General features: G+C 49.5%; 1 protein-coding gene across 1 annotated transcript; it reads left to right on the top strand.

Annotated features, from left to right (window-relative positions):
• The first annotated feature begins 2,156 nt into the window (after positions 1-2,156).
• coil (coilin p80) lies at positions 2,157-16,898 on the top strand. Its single transcript, XM_068003785.1, has 7 exons — positions 2,157-2,423; positions 8,514-9,678; positions 13,267-13,353; positions 13,922-13,969; positions 14,607-14,676; positions 15,470-15,561; positions 16,579-16,898. Exons 1-7 carry the CDS (start codon positions 2,188-2,190, stop codon positions 16,660-16,662), a joined length of 1,782 nt encoding a protein of 593 aa, XP_067859886.1. The 5' UTR covers positions 2,157-2,187; the 3' UTR covers positions 16,663-16,898.
• Positions 16,899-23,076: the final 6,178 nt, after the last annotated feature.

The raw sequence follows: 23,076 nt of genomic DNA, 5'->3' as shown, positions 1-23,076 counted from the left end.
GAGAGGGGGGCTGGGGGCTGTGGGCGGAGAGGGGGCTGTGAGCGGAGAGGGGGGGCGGGGGCTGTGAGCGGAGAGGGGGGCGGGGGGCTGTGGGCGGAGAGGGGGCTGTGAGCGGAGAGGGGGGGGCGGGGGCTGTGAGCGGAGAGAGGGGGCGGGGGCTGTGGGCGGAGAGGGGGGCGGGGGGCTGTGAGCGGAGAGGGGGGGCGGGGGCTGTGGGCGGAGAGGGGGGCGGGGCTGTGGGCGGGGAGGTGGGCGGGGCTGTGGGCGGAGAGGGGGGCGGGGGCTGTGGGCGGAGAGGAGGGCGGGGGCTGTGGGCGGAGAGGGGGGCGGGGGCTGTGGGCGGGAGAGGGGGGGCGGGGGCTGTGGGCGGAGAGGGGGCGGGGGGCTGTGGGCGGAGAGGGGGGGCGGGGGCTGTGGGCGGAGAGGGGGGGCGGGGGCTGTGGGCGGAGAGGGGGGCGGGGGCTGTGGGCGGAGAGGGGGCTGTGAGCGGAGAGGGGGGCGGGGGCTGGGAGCGGAGAGGGGGGCGGGGGCTGTGGGCGGAGAGGGGGCTGTGAGCGGAGAGGGGGGGGCGGGGGGCTGTGAGCGGAGAGGGGGGCGGGGCTGTGGGCGGAGAGGGGGCTGTGAGCGGAGAGGGGGGGGCGGGGGCTGTGAGCGGAGAGAGGGGGGCGGGGGCTGTGGGCGGAGAGGGGGGCGGGGGCTGTGAGCGGAGAGGGGGGCGGGGGCTGTGAGCGGAGAGGGGGGCGGGGGCTGTGGGCGGAGAGGGGGGCGGGGCTGTGAGCGGAGAGGGGGGCGGGGGCTGTGGGCAGAGAGGGGGGCGGGGGCTGTGGGCAGAGAGGGGGGCGGGGGCTGTGAGCGGAGAGGGGGGCGGGGGCTGTGGGCAGAGAGGGGGGCGGGGGCTGTGGGCAGAGAGGTGGGCGGGAGCTGTGGGCAGAGAGGGGGGCAGGGGCTGTGGGCATGGGCGGGGGGCGGTGGTACGGGGTGGTGTTGCTGGCCTTATCTCCTCCATTTTGCCCAAACTCAAACTCCCTTCCACCGTCCAGTGCCCCGGACACTCCTTCAGGTGAAACAGTGATTTACTTGGACTTCTTTCAATTTACTGGACTGTATTCGCTGCTCACGATGCAGCCTCCTCCACACTGGGAGACCAAACCCAGACTGGGTGATCGCTTTGCTGAACACCTCCGCTCTGTCCGCCAGCGTGACCCTGACCTGCCGGTCACTCGCCATTTTAATTCCTGTCCCACTCCCACTCTGACCTCTCTGTCCTCGGCCTCTTACACTGTTCCAATGAAGCTCAACGTAAGCTCATGAACAGAACCTCATCTTTCATTGAGGGACTTTACAACCTTCCAGACTCAACACTGATTTCAATAACTTCAGATCAGAACCACTGCTCCCATTTTTTCGGACAGCAGGTGCTGGTCATGGTTCTGATGTTACCATTTACAGCTCCTCCACACCCATCTTTTGTCTCTTTACCTGTCCCATTCCCACCCTCCTTGCCTTGCACCATCATCCCTTATGTCATTTAATCACTCTGCCCCCACTCCAACACAGACCTTCCCTTTTATTCTTTCCTCCCCCCCTTTCCCTGGCTCTGTACTTGCTTAAAAACTGTTTAATGTTTAATATTTTCCAGTTCTGACGAAGAGTCTTCGACCTGAAACGTTAACTCTTTCTCCACAAATGCGGCCTCACTTGTTCAGCTTCAGCAGCATTTTGTTTCCATCTCCTTTACCAAGATGGCGGCGGGGAAGGCACTGCCGCCATGGCCACTCGAGCGGGGCGCTCCTTTACCAAGATGGCGGCACTAACTTCCTTCGTCACCATGGCAACAGCCAAAGGGAGACGCGTATTAGCGCCACGGTGTATTCGGATGTTCAGCTCCATATTTGAATTTAGATTGTGAGCCGAGGGCTGCGGCTTTGCATTGCCCTCGGTTCCTGCCTTATAATCTGTATATTCCCGCTCCAGCGACAGGCCGCCGGAGACACCGGAACTCAGTGACCGCCCGCCCTCCGCGCGCTCCAAAACATCGCCGCGATTGACGTCTCGGGCACCCCAATCAGATCTCGGAGTACGGTACGCCTCACGCCGCAATAACCAATCAGACAGGAGCGGGGCGGGTTTCGCCAGGGCCGCCCCCTCTAGGCTGCGCGCGCAGCGCCGGGATGCTTGCGGCCTAAGATGGCGGCGGTTCGTGTGCGCCTGGTCTTCGATTACCCGCCGCCGCTGCTCCCCGCCGGCCGCATGTGCTGGCTCCTCCTGCAGCTCGAGCAGTGCCGGGTGGTGGCCGACCTGGAGAGCATCATCCGGCAGCGCTTCGGCTTCAGCGGCCGCACCCTGCTCCATCTCTTCCTCGACGGCTGCCTGCTGCCTCCCAACGAGAGCGTCTACCTGGTGCGCGACAACGACTCCATCAGGTAGTGTTTGTGGCGGGGAGCCTCCGCATCGGGCCCGAGAAACAGGGCTCTCCTCACCGACCCGCGGCCTGACAAGCGGCCCGCCCAGCTGTGCAAAATCCCCCCCGCCCCCCGGGATGGGACTGTGCAAAATCCCCCCCGCCCCCCCGGGATGGGACTGTGCAAAATCCCCCCCGCCCCCCCGGGATGGGACTGTGCAAAATCCCCCCCGCCCCCCCGGGATGGGACTGTGCAAAATCCCCCCCGCCCCCCCGGGATGGGACTGTGCAAAATCCCCCCCGGGATGGGACTGTGCAAAATCCCCCCCGGGATGGGACTGTGCAAAATCCCCCCCGGGATGGGACTGTGCAAAATCCCCCCCGGGATGGGACTGTGCAAAATCCCCCCCGGGATGGGACTGTGCAAAATCCCCCCCGGGATGGGACTGTGCAAAATCCCCCCCGGGATGGGACTGTGCAAAATCCCCCCCGGGATGGGACTGTGCAAAATCCCCCCCGGGATGGGACTGTGCAAAATCCTCCCACCCCCCAGCTAAAGTAAACATTGGTCCCTTAGAGGATGAGACTGGGGAAATAATAATGGAAACAAGGAAATGGCAGAGGAATTGAACAGATATTTTGTATCTGTCTTCACAGTAGGAGACACTAATAACATACCAATAATAGTAGAAAATCAAGGGGCAAAGGGGAGGGAGGAACTAAAAACAATCACTATCACTAGAGAAAAATGATGTGGAGATGCCGGTGATGGACTGGGGTTGACAACTGTAAACAATTTTACAACACCAAGTTATAGTCCAACAAATTTATTTTAAAATCCACAAGCTTTCGGAGGCTTCCTCCTTCCTCAGGTGAATTTGAGGAAGGAGGAAGCCTCCGAAAGCTTGTGGAATTTAAAATAAATTTGTTGGACTATAACTTGGTGTTGTAAAATTGTTTACAGTTACTAGAGAAAAAGTACTAGGTGAACTAATGGGTCTAAAGGCTGACAAGTCCCCTGGACCTGATGGCTTGCATCCGAGGGTCTTAAAGGAAGTGGCTACAGAGATAGTGGATGCATTGGTTGTAATCTTCCAGAATTCACTAAATTCTGGAAAGGTTCCAGCGGATTGGAAAACCGCAAACGTAACACCCCTATTCAAGAAGGGAGTGAGACAGAAAGCAGGTAACTATAGACCAGTTAGCCTAACATCTGTCATTGGGAAAATGCTAGAATCCATTATTAAGGAAGTAGTAGCAGGACATTTGGAGTCTCATAATACAATCAAGGAGAGTCCACATGGTTTTATGAAGGGGAAATCATGTCTGTCAAATTTATTAGAGTTCTTTGAGGAAGTAACGGGCAGGGTGGATAAAGGGGAACCAATGGATGCAGTATATTTGGATTTCCAAAAGGCATTCAATAAGGTGCCACATAAAAGATTACTGCACAAGATCAGAGCTCATGGTGTTGGGGGTAATATACTGGCATGGATAGAGGATTGGCTAACTAACAGAAAACAAAGAGTTGGGATAAAAGGGTCATTTTCAAAATGGCAATCTGTAACTAGTGGGGTGCCGCAGGGATCAGTGCTGGGGCCTCAACTATTTACAATATATATCAATGACTTGGATGAAGGAACAGAGTGTCTTGTGGCCAAATTTGCTGATGATACAAAGATAGGTGGAAAAGCAAGTTGTGATGAGGACACAAAGTGTCTGCAAAGGGATATTGACAGGTTAAGCGAATGGGCAAAAATTTGGCAGATGGAATATAATGTGGGAAAATGTGAAGTCATCCACTTTGGGAGGAAAAATAAAAAAGCAAAATATTATTTGAATGGAGAAATATTACAAAATGCTGCGGTACAGAGGGATCTGGGTGTCCTCGTACATGAAACACAAAAAGTCAACATACAGGTGCAGCAGGTAATCCGGAAGGCAAACGGAATATTGGCCTTTATTTCTAGGGGGATGGAGTTTAAAAGCAGGGAAGTCATGCCAGAACTGTACAGGGTGCTGGTGAGACCACACCTGGAGTACTGCGTACAGTTCTGGTGCCCTTATTTAAGGAAGGACATACTTGCATTGGAGGCAGTTCAGAGAAGGTTCACTAGGTTGATTCCGGGTATGGAAGGGTTGTCTTATGAGGAAAGATTGAACAGGTTGGGTCTATACTCATTGGAGTTTAGAAGAATGAGAGGAGATCTTATTGAAACATACAAGATTCTGAGGGGACTCGATAGGGTAGATGCTGAGAGGATGTTACCCTCATGGGGGAATCTAAAACTAGGGGGCATAGTCTCAGAATAAGGGGTCGCCTGTTTAAGATGGAAATGAGGTGGAATTTCTTCTCCCAGAGGGTCGTGAATCTTTGGAATTCTTTACCCCAAAAAGCTGTGGAGGCTGAGTCATTGAATACATTCAAGGCTGAGATAGACAAATTTTTGATCAGCAAGGGAGCAAGTGTCAGTGGAGGAGCATTTATGGAACAGCGATCATAGTATCATAAGGTTTAGATTAGCTACGGAAAAGGACAAGGAGCAGTCTAGAGTAAAAATACTCAATTGGAGGAGAGCGAATTTCAGTGGTTTAAGAACGGATCTGGCCCGGGTAAATTGGAATCAAAGATTGGCAGGTAAAACTGTAATCGAACAATGGGCGGCCTTTAAGGAGGAAATGGTTCGGGTACAGTCTAGGTACATTCCCAAGAGGGAGAAATGTAGGGCAACTAAAGACAGAGCTCCCAGGATGACAAAAGCGATAGTGAGAGTAAGATGAAGCCGAAAAAAGAGGGCGTATGACAGATGTCAGGTTGATAATACAAGTGAGAACCAGGCAGACTATGGAAAGTTCAGAGACGTGTAAAAGGAAATGAGAGGCAAAGAGAGAGTACAAGAATAAATTGGTGTCCAACATAAAAGGGAATCCAAAAGCCTTCTATAGGCATGTTAGCAGTAAACGGATAGTAAGAGGAGGGGTGGGGCCAATTGGGGACCAAAAAGAAAACTACGCATGGAGGCAGAGGGGATGGCTGAGGTACTAAATGAGTACTTTGCATCTGTCTTTACCAAGGACAATAAAAGAGGAGGTAGTTGAGATTCTGGATGGGCTAAAAATTGATGATAGGAGGTACCAGAAAGGCTGGCTGGACTTAAAGTAGATAAGTCACCCGGTCCGGATAGGATGCAGTTTAACCTCGGTGGTGGGGAAACTTAGAAATGATAATCTGGGACAAAATTAATAATCACTTGGACATGTGTGGATTAATAAGGGAAAGCCAGCACGGATTTGTTATTTATATTTAACTAACCTGATAGAGTTTTTTGATGAAGTAACAGAGAGGGTCCCTGAGGCAATGCAGTTGATGTGGTGTATATGGACTTTCAAAAGACGTTTGATAAAGTGCCACATAATAGGCTTATCAGCAAAATTGAAGCCCATGGAATAAAAGGGGCAGTAGCAGCATGGATACAGAATTGGCTAAGTGACAGGAAACAGAGAGTAGTGGTGAGCGGTTGTTTTTCGGACTGAAGGGAGGTGTACAGTGGTGTTCCCCAGGGGTCGGTGCTGGGACCACTGCTTTTCTTGATATATATTAATGACTTGGACTTGGGTGTACAGGGCACAATTTCAAAATTTGTGGATGACACAAAACTCGGAAGTGTAGTGAACAGTGAGGAGGATAGTGAAAGACTTCAAGAGGATATAGACAGGCTATTTCTTATGTTCTTACGGTGAAATGGACAGACACATGGCAGATAAAATTGAACACAGAGAAGTGCGAAGAGATACATTTTGGCAGGAAGAATGAGGAGAGGCAATATAAACTAAAGGTACAATCCTGAAGGGGTACAGGAACAGAGAGACCTGAGGATATATGTTAACAAATCGTTGGAGAAGGCGGTTAAAAAAGCATATGGGATCCTGGGCTTTATAAATAGAGGCAAAGAGTACAAAAGTATGGAAGTCGTGGTGAACCTTTATAAAACACTGGTTCGGCCGCAACTGGAGTATTGTGTCCAATTCTGGGCACAGCACTTCATGAAAGATGTGAAGGCCTTAGAGAGGGTGCAGAAAAGATTTACTAGAATGATTCCACGGATGAGGGACTTCAGTTATGTGGAGAGACTGGAGAAGCTGGGGTTGTTCTCCTTAGAGCAGAGAAGGTTGCGAGGAGATTTGATAGAAGTATTCAAAATTATGAAGGGTCCAGACAGCAGATAGAGAGAAATTGTTCCCCTTGTCGGAAGGGTCAAGAACCAGAGGTCATAGATTTAAGTTGTATGGCAAAAGAACCAAAGGCGACATGAGGGAAAACTTTTTTACGGAGCGAGTTGTTATGATCTGGAATGCACTGCCTGAAAGGGTATCTTATTGAAACATACAAGATTCTGGGGGGACTCGATAGGATAGATGCTGAGAGGATGTTACTCCTCATGGGGGAATCTAAAACTAGGGGACATAGTCTCAGAATAAGGGGTTGCCCGTTTAAGACGGAAATGAGGAGGAATTTCTTCTTCCAGAGGGTCGTGAATCTTTGGAATTCTTTACTCCAAAAAGCTGTGGAGGCCGAGTCATTGAATACACTCAAGGCTAAGTTAGACAAATTTTTGATCAGCGAGGGAGTCAAAGGATATGGGGAAAGGGCGGGAAAGTGGAGTTGAGGTAAAAATCAGATCAGCCATGATCTCATTAAATGGCGGAGCAGGCTCGAGGGGCCGAATGGCCTGCTGCTGCTCCTGTGTCTTACGGTCTTATGGAAGCAGATTCAATCGTGGCTTTCAAACACTGCACTGTGTAGCGGATAGCACAGGTCCGCTCTCCTGCCCGCTGTGCATTTCATTGCTTTATTGAAATATCACCTTCCTGGGTGTTAAAGGGAAATAATATTTGACTCTGTTTGCATTCCTTTATCTGTGTTCCTCAGTGCTCCCTTTTTCCTGTGCTTTATGCTTCGACTGCTTGGTAGCTACAGTCTGGGAGTTGACACTCTGTGTAGATCCTTCTATCTAGTGCCTACGTGATTGGCTGCTCCCAAATGACGGTGTCATGGGGGGAAGGGGCCTGTTCTCCAACTGCATGAACCAGAGGTTGTAAAAGCTCCAAGTGCAGGAGGTGACAGACGCCGATAAGGACACAGGTAGACTTTTAAAACGTACAATAATAGAAAACGTAATGGTCGATGCAGTGAGATGAATGTAACCTGTGCCGGTGTTTAAATCTTACACGATGGTTACCAGGAGCTTTAATTGGCTTAGAGGAATTTTCCTGGGCACCAATGGGTAAGTTGCACAGCTCCAAGAGCATTTCCAACATTCAGGATTACATGGCAGTCTAGTTAAAGCATTGCCATTGAACGGTGAGTCAAAGTGTGAAGCTGCCACAGTCCAAGTGGGGCCATATTTTCCTTGCATGTTCTCAATAACAACGTGCATTTATACAGTGCCTCTAATGTAGTAAAATGTCCCAAGGCGCTTCACAGGAGTGTAATCAGACAAAGTTAACACCGAGCCGAAAAAGGCGATGTTGGGAGGGGTGACTAAAAGCTTGGTCAAAGAGGTAGGTTTTAAGGAGGGTCTTGAGAGGGTAGAGAGGCAGAAAGGTTTAGGGAGGGAATTCCAGAGCTTGGGGCTCAGGCAGCTGAAGGCACGGCCGTCAATGGTGGAACGTAGGAAGTGGGGGGATGTGCAAGGGTCCAGAATTGAAGGAGAGCAGAGATCTTGGAGGGTTGTAGGGCTGGGGGAGATTACAGAGATAGGGAGAGATTTGAAAACAAGGATAAGAATTTTAAATATGAGGCGTTGCCGGACTGGGAGCCAAGTTAGGTCAACAAGCACAGGGGGTGCTATTCTCGACATTAAATAGCCAACATCTCTCGACAATTGTCCCCTGGTCCCCGATGTGCCTATTACGACGTCTTCTCCCACTGTGAGTAGTCTTAAAGGGGCCACCAGCTGGGTTAAACACAGCTGCGTGTTTGCAACTGAACAAGGCAAGTATTTGGCAGATTGTCCGAGGGCAGTGCCAATGCAGCAGCTGGCGTAAATCGTTCCTTGTTAGTGCCTTAAAAATACTGGTCATTTGACTGTTTTATGTTCTCCATTTGCAGAGTCAAACAGGAGGAACTGATAACAGAAAATGGATTTGCGACCAGCAACTCTCCAGATCGGCCGAGCGTGAAGCCAAAGAAGAGACATCGACACCGGTCTGTGGAAAAACATCAGCTGGGGAGTGAAAATGGTCAGAAAAAGAAAAGGCGAAAAGATGCAGGACTGAGTGAGGAGCAGAGGCACGATTCCACAGGAGAGACAGTTTCGAACGTAAGTACAGAGTGTTCGAGGAAGAGAAAGAAGGAGACAGAAGGTGATGAGAAGTATAACGTTCAAAAGAAGCACTGCAAAAAGAAAAAGGATAAATCTGGCAAAGATCAAATGGAAAGCGATCGATCCACCAAAAGAGCCCAGTCTGGAGCATTGGGAAAAGCTTTCCCAGAGCCCACTGCTGTGAGGTCCCTCCCTAAACTGGGGGGGAAGAAAAATGCTTCAAATAACCCCGCCTTTCAGAGAAAGGTGGCAGCACAGGATTCGGACAGCGAGATATCGTCCGGTGACCTCAGTGAGAATGACTGTCCGCGGCCAAAGAACCCAGCACCGCCAGCTGCCAGCACCAGCACCAAGGGCATGAAGGGCCTGGACTCTGGCAGCTCGGCGAGTAAGAGTTGTACTGCTCAGAGCACCGGGAAGAGGCCTGTGCAGACAAACACTGCCACCAAAATGGTGGGAGCAAAGGCAGACAGCAGCTCCGACTCACTGAGCAGCGACTTGGAAAGGCCCCCGGTTAAGAAAGCATCTACCCCAAAACCTGGAGCCCCGTCTTTGGCGGACGGAAGCATTTCTGGCCTGTCTAAAAATGGCGCCATCTCTAACGCCGCAAGGAGCTCGTCTGAAGCTTCTTCTGACTCCCAAGATTCAGAATCGGACAGACCCGCGGGAGCAGAGACTACCGAGCAAAGCAAAACCGGACTTCAGCCCACCGCTCCCACCCTGCCACCCAATCAAGCAAGGAATGGCGGCTTTGGACGGGGGAACGGACGGGGCCGCGGGCGAGGGTTTGGCACCTTCCCGTGGGATGGTGCTGGCGGTCGGCAGCATCGCAATCTGTTCCGAGGGAGGGGCCGGGGAGCTGCTCTCTTTTGCTATAACTATGAAAACAGCCAGGACCCAAAACCCGGAGAATCAAATGAAACTGTAACGGACAAGCCTGCTATTGTGGAGGTGAGTGGACGTGAGAGGAAACATGCAGCCGTTTCATTGTGTTAAACCCCCCCCCACCCCCCCCCCCCACGCCCAGAGAAGGTAAATAGATTTATAGTACAAATCTAATCTTCAAACCAATTCTCGATTGGTGCAGCAATAATTCTTGGGAGGGAGGAACAGGGTAAACAGTAGAAATGGTGAAACTGCCCCCAGCAGTGGGCCTCCAGCCTCTGGCAGACCATCCACTGTCATTCCTTTGACACCCATTGGTAGATACCCTGCTGTGGGTCGTACTACACCACACAGACTGGAGATTTAAACCCTGACTCGTGGCGTGTGTGTCAATCTCAGACAGGGCACTAAAAGTGGCTTCAGCAATTTTGTTATGGGGGCAGAGGATGGGGAGGAAAATCCTGCTCCTGATCATTGCCCAGTGACCCCTGCTGGGGGGGGCGCTGTTGGATATCTGGCGAGGACAGAATCAGGCTTGGCTGTGATGCCTCTCATGGTCAAATAGCTTGGCACGGTTTCTGGACTTACACATAAATTGCCAGTTTGTTGAGGTCCCAGACGGCTAAGTAACCACTGTGGACCTGTACCCCAGCAAGAGGCAGTGCCTTCAGGAAATGGCAGGGGATTGGCCATAAATAAAATGTTTCCTTGGAGGGATTGGAAACATTCTGCTTTTCTGGAATTTGTTGAAGACAGGATCTGATTTTTAACAAGTGTTTTGCAGTTTAGGGGCAGAGCTGTTGGTCTGAAGAGCTTTATCACCTTTTCTGCGCCCCATTGGCTGGGCATTGCTAAAAACCACGGCAATTTGGTTACTGAGGTCACAGTGACGGCATGACTGGTGTTACTGTCATGGCTTCCCACCCCCACTCCTTCACTGTGGATACTTAGAGTATCTCTGGGTACTGCGAGGATCGGTGCTTGGGCCTCAGCTATTTACAATCGACATTAATGACTTAGATGAAGGGACCGAGTGTAAAGTATCCAAGTTTGCTGACGTTACAAAGCTAGGTGGGAAAGTAAGCTGTGAGGAGGACACAGTCTGCAAAGGGATATAGACAGGTTAAGTGAATGGGCAAGAAGGTGACAGATGGAGTATAATGTAGGGAAATGTGAGGTTATTCACTTTGGTAGGAAGAATAGAAAAACACTTTTTTTTAAATGGTGAGAAACTATTAAATGTTGGTGTTCAGAGAGACTTGGGTGTCCTTCTACAAGAAACACAAAAAGTTAGTATGCAGGTACAGCAAGCAATTAGGAAAGCAAATGGAATGTTGTGGAATGTTGGCCTTTATTGCAAGGGGGTTGGAGTACAAGAGTAAGGAAGTCTTGCTACAATTATACAGGGCTTTGGTGAGACCTCACCTGGAGTACTGTGTACAGTTTTGTTCTCCTTATCTAAGGAAGGATATATTCGCCTTGGAGGCGGTGCAACGAAGATTCACTAGATTAATTCCTGGGATGAGAGGGTTGTCCTGTGAGGAGAGATTGAGTCGAATGGGCCGATACTCTCTGGAGTTTAGAAGAATGAGAGGAGACCTTGTTGAAACATATAAGTTTCTGAGAGGTTTTGACAGGATAGATGCTGAGAGATTGTTTCCCCTGGCTGGAGAGTCTAGAACTAGGGGGCATAGTCTCAGGTCAGCCATTTAAGACTGAGACGAGGAGGAATTTCTTCATGCAGAGGATTGTGAATCTTTGGAATTCTCTACCCCAGAGGGCTGTGGATGCTGAGTCATTGAATATATTCAGGGCTGAGATCGATAGATTTTTGGACTCTCGGGGAATCAAGGGATATGGGGATTGGGCGGGAAAGTGGAGTTCAGGTCGAAGATCAGCCGTGATCTTATTGAATGGCGGAGCAGGTTCGAGGGGCCGAATGGCCTACTCCTGCTCCTATTCCTCACATTCTCTCACGTCCCCTGGAAAACATGACAGTTCTGTCACACAAGAGTTTTGAACGCAGAGAGGCCCGAAACCTCCTGTGTACACACTCTGCAGAGAGCCCTGATACCGTCGTGTGTACGCACACTGCAGAGAGCCCTGATACCGTCGTGTGTACGCACACTGCAGAGAGCCCTGATACCGTCGTGTGTACACACACTGCAGAGAGCCCTGATACCGTCGTGTGTACGCACACTGCAGAGAGCCCTGATACCGTCGTGTGTACACACACTGCAGAGAGCCCTGATACCGTCGTGTGTACGCACACTGCAGAGGGCCCTGATACCGTCGTGTGTACGCACACTGCAGAGAGCCCTGATACCGTCGTGTGTACACACACTGCAGAGAGCCCTGATACCGTCGTGTGTACGCACACTGCAGAGAGCCCTGATACCGTCGTGTGTACGCACACTGCAGAGGGCCCTGATACCGTCGTGTGTACGCACACTGCAGAGAGTCCTGATAATGTCGTGTGTACGCACACTGCAGAGAGTCCTGATAATGGCGCGTGTACGCGCGGGGCAGGGCGCCCCGGCCCCGGCGCGTGCACGCGCCGGGGCAGGGCGCGTGCCCTCTAGTTTATATTGCCTCTCCTCATTCTTCCTGCCAAAATGTAACAGTTTGCACTTCTGTGTTAAATTTCATCTGCCATGTGTCCGCCCGTGCCACCAGCCTGTCTGTATCCTCTTGAAGTCTATCACTATTCTCCTCAATGTTTACTACCCTTCCAAGTTTTGTGTCATCTGCAAATTTTGAAATTGTGCCCTGTACAACCAAGTCCAAGTCTTTAATATATATCAAGAAAAGCAGCGGTCCCAGCACTGACCCCTGGGGAACACCACTGTACACCTCCCTCCAGTCTGAAAAACAACCATTCACCACTACTCTCTGCTTCCTGTCTCTTTGCCAATTTCGTATCCATGCTGCTACTGCCCCTTTTATTCCATGCGCTTCAATTTTGCTGACGAGCCTATTTTGTGGCACTTTATCAATGGCCTTTTGAAAGTCCATATACACCACATCAACTGCAATGGCCTCATCAACCCTCTCTGTTACCTTTTCAAAAAACTTAATCAAGTTAAACAGGCTTTGCCTTTAACAAATCCGTGCTAGCCTGATGCTGACCTGCGTGTGCACACTGCAGAGAACCCCGATGCTGTCCTGCGTGTGCACACACTGCAGAGAACCCCGATGCTGTCCTGCGTGTGCACACACTGCAGAGAACCCCGATGCTGTCCTGCGTGTGCACACACTGCAGAGAACCCCGATGCTGCCCTGCGTGTGCACACACTGCACGGTCACTGTAGATAGCTATGTGGATGTTGAGACTGTGTGAGACTCTTGTACTCAGTCTAACTTTGTACAGACAATGAAACACGTTCCCCATGAATAGAGAAATGGGACCCTTTTAATTCAACAATTCATTACATTGCCTTTTCATTAACCCGTCTGTTTCGTTCTGAACCGTGACCACCACTGTTCCATTGCCATATTCTCCTTGCCCTCCTCCGTAGTGAGCAATAAGTTTGTAGAAATGTGGCCCAGTTGGGGGACACTGCAGTCGGGCCTGGGTACGGTGCAGAAAGTGACAGCCTGTGGCGCTCTCCACTCCCTTCACTTTGTTGCCTTTGTGTTTCTCCCTTTGAACAGAATCCCCCGGACGTTCCAAAGAGGGACTACAGCAAGTTTCCACTCCTGGCAGCACCACCTCAAGTGGGAGAAAGAATTGCCTTCAAGGTAACCCCTCTGCATTGTTTCTAAACGTGTTCTGAATTTGTTTTATGAAAGTCCCGACCTTGATTACACTAAAGACTAAACTATGTGTCTGTAACAATAACTCTACGAGATTCTTTGCTGTAAAATTGATGTTGCCGTCCTTGAGAGGGTTGCAGAGACTTGCAGGGAAGATAACTCCAGACAGCTGGCATTTCAATTATCTGACCAAGTTAGATAAGTTGGCGACTTTGAGTTTACATCCTTGAAATTTTCAAGCTTATGAAGAGAGTTGACAAAAAGTGGGTGAAGGGTTGAAATCCCTGGGACACGAGCTTAAAAATGAGAACCTCAGGAATAAGAGGAGAAATCGGGGTGACGTATTCACCCAGCGGGTAATGGAGCCGTGGGATTAGTTCCCAGGGGTGAAACTGGGGTCAGGGGATAATTGGACGTGTTTCTCCAGGGAGGAGGGGTTCAGGGTTATGGTGACAGGGTGTGAGGAGGGGACAATATATCAGGAAGGATCGAGCTTTTCCTGTTCTCATGAATCTCCACAATCTAATGTTACTGTTTTTGATTTTCTCCCAAGGTGTTGGAGCTGTCTGATAATTACACACCTGAGTTGTCAGATTACAAGGTATTTTAAAAATATTTAAATAAAACAAATGAACATTAATTTTGCACTAGCTTCAATTTAATTCAACATACCTGGTGGGAATGTGTACGCACACAGCACACTCAAGTCATTCAACAAACAGCTGGATGCTGTGAGACAGATTGTAGGTTTAATGGGAGGATCAATTAAGTGGACTGAATGCCGTCCCTCGTCTTCAATTGCCTTTGGAGGGAGGTGGCGAGAGTTGGCACTGGCTGGTGCGGGGAGGGTGGGCGCTGTGCGGGGAGGGTGGGCGCTGTGCGGGGAGGGTGGGCGCTGTGCGGGGAGGGTGGGCGCTGTGCGGGGAGGGTGGGCGCTGTGCGGGGAGGGTGGGCGCTGTGCGGGGAGGGTGGGCGCTGTGCGGGGAGGGTGGGCGCTGTGCGGGGAGGGTGGGCGCTGTGCGGGGAGGGTGGGCGCTGTGCAAGGCTCGGTGATGAAGCAGGATTAAGTGGAGAATGGTAGTGATACCATTGTATTGGAGATGGAGTGGGGGTAGGGTAGGGGGTATTGTTGGTGATGGAGAAGGGTTAGTTGGAGATTGAGCAGAGCGAGTTGTAACAGCCAGGGCCCTTTCCATGTTCTTGCAGTCTGACTCTTCTGAAAATTCTCTCTTTTGAAGGAAGGAAGAATCATGAATTACAATCCCAGTACACAAGAGGTGGAACTCAGTGTCGATTCCATATCAACAGGTGAGGGCCTCTGCGGCGATTGTTGTGCACACAGGAAAAGCATTGAATCTACGAGAGCTGACAGTTACGTAGTGCTTTAATGTAATAAATATCCCAAGTTTCTCAACAGAGGCAGAAACAACAGTAGAGGAACATCTGTGAATTGTACATAATTTCAGTAATTGAAGACCAAAAGTACTTCCTTTCAAATATTTCTCGGTGGCTCCCCTGCTGGCTCAGTGAGTTTATCCTGTGTGGTACTAAGCCATATAAGCCGGAGAGGCCTAGGTTCCCTCCCATGCCTGTGCTCAGCCAGGGCTATGGTAGAGGCTACAATTAACCTGAGTGACCATGGGAAAGGGAGGGGAGAAATCAGCCCGGGTACCTGTTCCTGCTTTACTACCCTGTGATCTCTGCTGGGAGCCATGTGTGTCTGTTGAGTGAGAACAGGATTGGGTTCAGTTGTGATGCCCCCACAGTTGAGATGCCCGGTGACTCGCTACCTAGGCTTATGGATAAAGTATTGGTGAGATATTAATGGGCAGGTGGCACTTGTGGAACCTGTACCCAGGAGGGGGAAACTGGCAGGTCAGATGTGAGAATGTTCACCAATCTCCCTTGTTATAAACACTGGTCTCAATAATTTCATGGTGACACAATTATCAAAGCTGATTGAAACTTCAGTCGCAGGGAGCCGACTGTTCCAGACTCTTGTACTCCAGTCCCTGTTCGTGGTGGAGTGAGTAGAATTCGATAGTTCACTGTTCCACTCATATTTCAGGCTTGCTTCATACATTGTACTACTTTATTCCAGAAAGTTCCAAAGAGCCTGGAAAGTTTGACCTTATTTATCAAACTGAGAATGGAGAGGAGCTGGTGGAGTATGCAGTGACTAGGAAGCCTCAGGTACGTGCAGTGGGATATTAATACGACCCTTTATCTTCACCGAGGGAAGCTCAGGCACTCGTTATATTTCTATTGTATATCACGTGGAGGGGTTACAAAGAAATATAAATGCAAATCTTTCTAACACCTTTCACGACCTCAGGACGTCCCAAATCGCTTCACAGCCAGTTAATTTTTGAAGTGTAGTCACTGCTGTAGGAAATGTGACAGCCAATCTGCGCACAGCAAGATCCCACAAACGGCAATGTGATAATGACCAGATCATCTGTTTTTAGTGATGTTGGTTGAGGGATAAATATTGGTCCAGGACACTGGGGAGAACTCCCCTGCTCTTCTTTGAATAGTGGCCGTGGGATCTTTTACATCCACCTGAGAGGGCGGACGAGGCCTCGGTTTAACATCTCATCCGAAAGGTGCCACCTCTGACAGTGCCGCATTCCCTCAGTGATCAGTAGTCTCTGGAGTGGGACTTGAGCATGTTGGAGATGGTGGGTGGGTGTGAGTGTGAGAAAGAGGGGTTGTGGGCACGAGGTTGTGTTCAAATCGCACTGTCATATTTAGTTACAAATAATTTCAGTGTCAAAATATAAAAGTATGACTGGTTTTGATAGTGTGGATAGGGAGAAACTGTTTCCAGTGGTGGAAGGGTCGGTAACCAGGGGACACAGATTTAAAATAATTGGCAAAAGAGCCAGAGGGGAGATGAGGAGAAATGTTTTTAAGCAGCGAGTTGTCCTGATCTGGAATGTGCTGCCTGAAAGGGCGGTGGAAGCGGATTCAATAATAACTTTCAAAAAGGAATAAAAGAAAAGAAATTAATTGCATTTATGTAGAGCCTTTCACGACTTCAGGACATAAAGGCTATGGGGAAAGAGCAGGATAGTGGGGTCTAATTGGACAGTTCGTCCAAAGAGCAGGCACGATGGGCCGAATGGCCTCCTGCGCTGTATGATTCTATAATGTGAATTCCCAGCCCATTAATAGTCCCCTGTTTCTGTCCTTGCCGTGTTCTTACAGGTAACGGAAAGTTGGAACTCGCTGGTTGAACCTCGTCTGATCATCACACCCGCTGCTGAGGCAGTGCCCGTGGAGCTGGCCTAATAAACTCTCCCACCTCCCTCTCTCGATGTGCGCACTCTGCAGCAATGGTTCTGCTAACCCAGCTACTCCCCTGTATAACACGAGTCTTCATTACACTTACCTTAGGGTCCTGTGTCCGGGGTTTGAGGAACGGTGGGAGGCTGTACATTTTCAGATTTTTTTAAATGAAAGATCTGAGGTTGCACTTGTGGTGAATCGGTACCTTGTGAATTGTTTAATAAATGCTTTTTTTGTAATCTTGTTTTTATTTTTGTTTCTATTGTTTTCTATCTTCGCACACTTTCCTTGGAGAACAGTGTGAAGTAGAGGGAGGATTCTCAGGCTGATTAACAGTATGACAGGCCGTGACATGAACACTCCTCCCATGGCTGGAACCATCTTTATGCCGGCCAATAGGGGGGTTAGTCCTATCTGGGGATGGGTTTATGGGCTCCCACAACCCGTACGATGAGGGGGGGGCCACCCAAACCCACCGGACACAAGAACCCCGCTGGATGGCAACCCAGAATTCAGAGCCGGGGGTTCCGGCCCCCGCTCCCCGCGCCTTCTGACTCATGCGGGAATGTTACCACTAAACCAAAGGCTATGTTTCTGATACTTTTGCTCTAGTACTAATTACATTCCCCCATCCCTCCTCACTGACCTTCTAGTACTCCTGCAGTTTGGTGATTATTCTGGTCATTTTCTGACACTTCCAGGAATTCCCTCCCTAACAGCACTGTGGGAGAACCTTCACCACACGGACTGCAGTGGCTCACCACCACCTTCTCGAGGGCAATTAGGAATGGGCAATAAATGCCGGCCTCGCCAGCGACGCCCACATCCTGAGAATGAATCCATCTTTTTAATCTTCCCCTGCCGCTCTGTAACAATGGGCCCTGGTGTTCTCTGATGCATCATCTTATTGTTATGCACTGGACCATTTATTAAACTAATGTTTTAATTTTTAACAAAATCATAATTAGAGTGGAGCTTAGTGCATGGTATGATGTTGGTACTGAGTGCGTGCAGCCCTGAACATCTCTGCTTCTGTGCTGATTTATCTGATCTCTGCTGGAACAGATAGTGCTATTAGTCTCAGCTTATGGGTTAGCGTGGGGGGAAAAGTCAGCCAGCTCCTTGCTCCCAATCACCATGCACTGACCCCTGCACCATGAGGACAGAATTGGCTCAGTCGTGATGTTCCCCATAGTTGAATAGTCTGCCGTCACGTATTCTTGGCACAGATGGGAAGAATGGTCGTTCTGCTATACCATGCTCTTTTCCTTGCATAAAACACTGCACCCTCGTATCGTGGGAGGGAGAAGTCGAACTGAGATTGGCACCTTAGTGGCGAGGTGCTGGTTTGGAGCAGACACTTACCTGCCGAGCTCACACTGGCCAAGTCCACAATAACCAACTCAGACTGAAACCAGGTCAATGCCGGTGTTCACTAATAACTCAAATGCACAGAGCCTAGGCCTGGTGCTGACTCTGGACATCAGGTCTGTGTGCTGCATCACCCCTAACAGGCTCCTTAAAAGCTACAAGTGGGAGGCAGGAGAAGGGTTTGTGTTGGAGGTACCCGTCCCGGAGCTGTACAGGCGAAGGTTTCTACTGGCGAGTCCCGCCTCACACAGCTGCCAGAAGCAGCGAGACCCCTTCACCGGAAACACCCTGCGATCGGCCAGGTGAAGTAATCTCCGTCATGGAGTGAGTGCACTGAGAAGCAATGCAGTGAAAAATTTCCCTGCAGCAATGCAGCAAATCTTCACAAAGAAAAGTGGAGACTGCAAGGAACAATCCCATAGAATCAGAAATTTCAATACCAAATGAGACCGACGTTCAGCCCCCGGTCCCGCTGGCACTGTTTCCCTCTCCAATCTCATCCCATTTTCCCAAATCCTTTAATTCTTTTTCAAATCTTTAGCAAACTCCCTCCTGAATGCTTGACTCTGTTTCAGTAACCCTTGTGGTAATGTAGTCTGCATCATAATCATCCTTTGCATAAAAATAAGATTCCTTCGAACATCCCCTTTTGCTTCTAATACTAATCCTGAATTTATTCTACCTTGTGCTGATTCACTGACGAGTGGAAGTGATCTCTCTCAATTCCCCCTCTCAAGCCTGTATTTCCCCACTGACCCTCTCTGTTCCAGTGCGTGCATCCCTAGTCTCTCCTGATCACAGAGCCCGTCTTTCTCTGCTCTGCTCCCCACTTCTGCCTATTTTTGAGCTGCAAAGCGGGGACCTGGTGACACCATCTCCCCCCCCCCCCCCCCGACTTGTAGTTTTGCTGGATGCACTTCCTTGTGCCTCTGAGACGATGCCATGTTAATGATATTCAAACTGGGGTCAAGTGATGTCAGTGGTTAGTAGGACTAAGAAAGAGGTTCTGCTGAGGGAGTTTGAGCAGCTAGAGACTAAATTAAAGAGCAGAACCACAAAGGTGATAATCTCCGGATTATTACCTGAGCCACGAGCAAATTGGCACAGGGTAAATCAGATCAGAGAGATGAATGTGTGGCTCAAAGATTGGTGTGGGAGAAGTGGGTTTCGATTCATGGGGCACTGGCACCAGTACTGGGGAAAGAGGGAGCTGTTCCGTTGGGATGGGCTTCACCTGAACCATGATGGGACCAGTGTTCTGGCAAACTGAATAACTAGGGCGGTAGAGAAGGCTTTAAACTAAATGGGGGGGGGGGGGTGGAGGGCTCAGGTGGGGCGAAGTTTAGATTGATAAAGAGAAAAGACAAGGAAGTAGTACAGGAAAGTGATGGGGGTAATGATAAACACAGTGTGTCAGGAAGGGACAGAGTGTACAAACATAAGAGTGCACTAGCAAATGGGGCCGGGGTAGGAAAGAATGGTAAAAAGACAAAATTAAAGGTTCTTTATCTGAATGCGCGCAGCATTCGTAATAAGATAGATGAATTGACGGCACAAATAGAAACAAATGGGTATGATCTCGTGGCCATTACAGAGACGTGGTTGCAAGGTGACCAAGGTTGGGAGCTAAATATCCAGGTTATTTAACATTTCGGAAGGATAGGAAAAAAGGTAAAGGTGGTGGGGTAGCTCTGTTAATAAAGGATGAAATTGGTATAATAGTGAGAAATGATCTTGGCTCAGAAGATCAAGATGTCGAATCAATTTGGGTGGAGGTAAGAAATAGCAAGGGAAAGAAATCACTGGTGGGAGTAGTATATAGGCCCCCTAACAGTAGCTACACTGTCGGGCAAAATATAAATCAGGAAATAAGGGGGGATTGTAAAAAAGGTAATGCAATAATAATGGGCGATTTTAACTTTCACATAGATTGGACAAATCAAATTAGCAAAAGTAGCCCTGAGGAGGAGTTTATAGAGTGTATTAGGGACTGTTTCTTAGACCAATATGTCGGGGAACCAACCAGGGAACAGGCCATTTTGGATCTGGTAATGGGTAACAAAACAGGATTAATTAATGATCTCAAAGTAAAGGATCCCTTGGGAATCAGTGATCATAACATGATAGAATTTCACATCCAGTTTGAGAGCAATTATCCTGGGTCTTAAACTACTGTATTAAACTTAAATACGGGCAATTATAAAGGAAAGAGGGTGGAATTGGCTAAAGTGGACTGGGTAAACAGATTAGATGGTATGATGGTGGATAAGCAGTGGCAAACATTTAAAAAGATATTTTATGACTTGCAACAAAAATATATCCCTGTGAGGAGGAAAGACTCCACAAAAAGGGTGAACCAACCATGGGTAACTAAGGAAGGTTAAAAGAAAAAGCATACAACATGGCAAAGATTACTGGTAAGCCCGAAGATTGGGAAAACTTTAAAAACCAGCAAAGGATGACTAAAAGAATAATAAAGAGGGAGAAGATAAATTCTGAGAGTAAACTAGCAAGAAATATAAAAACTGACAGTAAAAGCTTCTACAAGGATATAAAAAGGAAGAGGGTAGCTAAAGTAAACATTGGTCCCTTACAGGATGAGACCAGGGAAATAATAATGGAAAACAAGGAAACGGCAGAGGAATTGAACAGATATTTTGTATCTGTCTTCACAGTAGAAGACACTAATAACATACCAATAATAGTAGAAAATCAAGGGGCAAAAGGGAGGGAGGAACTAAAAACAATCACTATTACAAGAGAAAATGATGTGGAGATGGCGGTGATGGACTGGGGTGGACAAATGTAAGGAATCTTACAACACCAGGTTATAGTCCAACAGTTTTATTTGAAAATCACAAGCTTTCGGAGGCTTTCTCCTTCGTCAGGTGAGTGGGATTCCATGGAAGGTACCGCATATATAGTCAGAGAACAATGCCTGGTGATTACAGATAATCTTTCCAACTGCCCGTTGTCAAGGCAATCAAAGGAGTCGAATAGTGTTCAGACAGAGAGACATTACATACAGGACTACTGAATATACAAACGGTCAGAACCCAAAGACAGAGAGAGAGGGAGAGAAACATCCGAAAGGAAGAGAAAGAAAGAGAATGATCAGTTGTATTAAAAACAGATAACTTTTTTTCGCTGGTGGGGTTACGTGTAGCGTGACATGAACCCAAGATCCCAGTTGAGGCCATCCTCATGGGTGCGGAACTTGGCTATCAATTTCTGCTGGACGATTTTGCGTTGTCGTGTGTCTCGAAGGCCGCCTTGGAGAACGCTTACCCGAAGATCGGTGGCTGAATGTCCTTGACTGCTGAAGTGTTCCCCGACTGGGAGGGAACCCTCCTGTCTGGCGATTGTTGCGCGGTGTCCGTTCATCCGTTGTCGCAGTGTCTGCATGGTCTTGCCAATGTGCCATGCTCCGGGGCATCCTTTCCTGCAACGTATGAGGTAGACAACGTTGGCCGAGTCACAGGAGTATGAACCATGTACCTGGTGGGTGGTGTCCTCTCGTGTGATGGTGGTATCTGTGTCGATGATCTGGCATGTCTTGCAGAGGTTGCCGTGGCAGGGTTGTGTGGTGTCGTGGACGCTGTTCTCCTGAAAGCTGGGTAATTTGCTGCAAACGATGGTCTGTTTGAGGTTGGGTGGCTGTTTGAAGGCGAGTAGTGGAGGCGTGGGGATGGCCTTAGCGAGGTGTTCGTCGTCATCGATGACATGTTGAAGGCTGCGGAGAAGATGGCGTAGTTTCTCCGCTCCGGGGAAGTACTGGACGATGAAGGGTACTCTGTTGGTTGGGTCCCGTATTTGTCTTCTGAGGAGGTCTATGCGATTTTTCGCTGTGGCCCTTCGGAACTGTCGATCGACGAGTCGAGCGTCATATCCCGTTCTTACGAGGGCGTCTTTCAGCGTCTGTAGGTGTCCATCGCGTTCCTCCTCGTCTGAGCAGACCCTGTGTATTCGCAGGGCCTGTCCATAGGGGATGGCCTCTTTGACGTGGTTAGGGTGGAAGCTGGAAAAGTGGAGCATCGTGAGGTTGTCCGTGGGCTTGCGGTAGAGTGAGGTGCTGAGGTGCCCGTCTTTGATGGAGATTCGTGTGTCCAAGAAAGAAACCGATTCTGAGGAGTAGTCCATGGTGAGTCTGATGGTGGGATGGAACTTGTTGATGTTATCGTGTAGTCTCTTCAGTGATTCTTCGCCGTGGGTCCATAGGAAGAAAATGTCGTCGATGTATCTGGTGTATAGCGTTGGTTGGAGGTCATGTGCAGTGAAGAAGTCCTGCTCGAACTTGTGCATGAAAATGTTGGCGTATTGGGGTGCGAATTTGGTCCCCATGGCTGTTCCGTGTGTTTGGGTAAAGAACTGGTTATCGAAGGTGAAGACATTGTGATCCAGGATGAAGCGGATAAGTTGTAGGATGGCGTCTGGAGATTGGCTGTTGTTGGTGTTGAGTACTGAGGCTGTTGCAGCGATGCCGTCATCTTGGGGGATACTGGTGTAGAGTGCCGAGACGTCCATCGTGGTAAGAAGTGTTCCTGGTTCAACTGGTCCGTGGGTACTGAGTTTTTGTAGGAAGTCTGTAGTGTCGCGACAGAAGCTGGGGGTTCCCTGTATGATGGGTTTCAGGATGCCCTTGACGTATCCAGAGAGGTTCTCACACAGGGTTCCGTTGCCTGATACGATAGGACGTCCGGGTGTGTTGGCTTTGTGTATCTTTGGGAGGCAGTAGAAGTCTCCCACGCGGGGAGTACGTGGGATGAGAGCACGTAGGATGCTTTGAAGGTCTGGATCGAAGGTCTTGATCAGTTTGTTGAGCTGGTGGGTGTGTTCTTTGGTCGGATCTGCGGGTAACCGTCTGTAGTGTTCCTGGTTGTCCAGTTGTCGGTATGCTTCTTTGCAATAGTCCGTTCTGTTCTGTATGACGATGGCTCCTCCTTTGTCCGCTGGTTTGATGACGATGTTGCGGTTGGTCTTGAGAGCGTCGATGGCGTTGCGTTGTGCTCGGGTGACATTCTGGACTGTCTTGTGAGTGCGGCTGAT

This window comes from Heptranchias perlo, chromosome 23, assembly GCF_035084215.1.
Source record: "Heptranchias perlo isolate sHepPer1 chromosome 23, sHepPer1.hap1, whole genome shotgun sequence".
NCBI lineage: Eukaryota > Metazoa > Chordata > Chondrichthyes > Hexanchiformes > Hexanchidae > Heptranchias > Heptranchias perlo.
The sequence above is the reverse complement of the archived record's forward strand: the minus strand, read 5'-3'. Positions and strand labels throughout refer to the sequence as shown.

Excerpts from the sequence above, each read along its gene's own strand:
- coil (XM_068003785.1), top strand. The coding sequence starts at position 2,188 with ATGGCGGCGGTTCGTGTGCGCCTGGTCTTCGATTACCCGCCGCCGCTG. Across the intron at positions 2,424-8,513 it reads CGCGACAACGACTCCATCAG|AGTCAAACAGGAGGAACTGA; the intron begins GTAGTGTTTGTG and ends CTCCATTTGCAG. Across the intron at positions 13,970-14,606 it reads CTGAGTTGTCAGATTACAAG|GAAGGAAGAATCATGAATTA; the intron begins GTATTTTAAAAA and ends TCTCTTTTGAAG.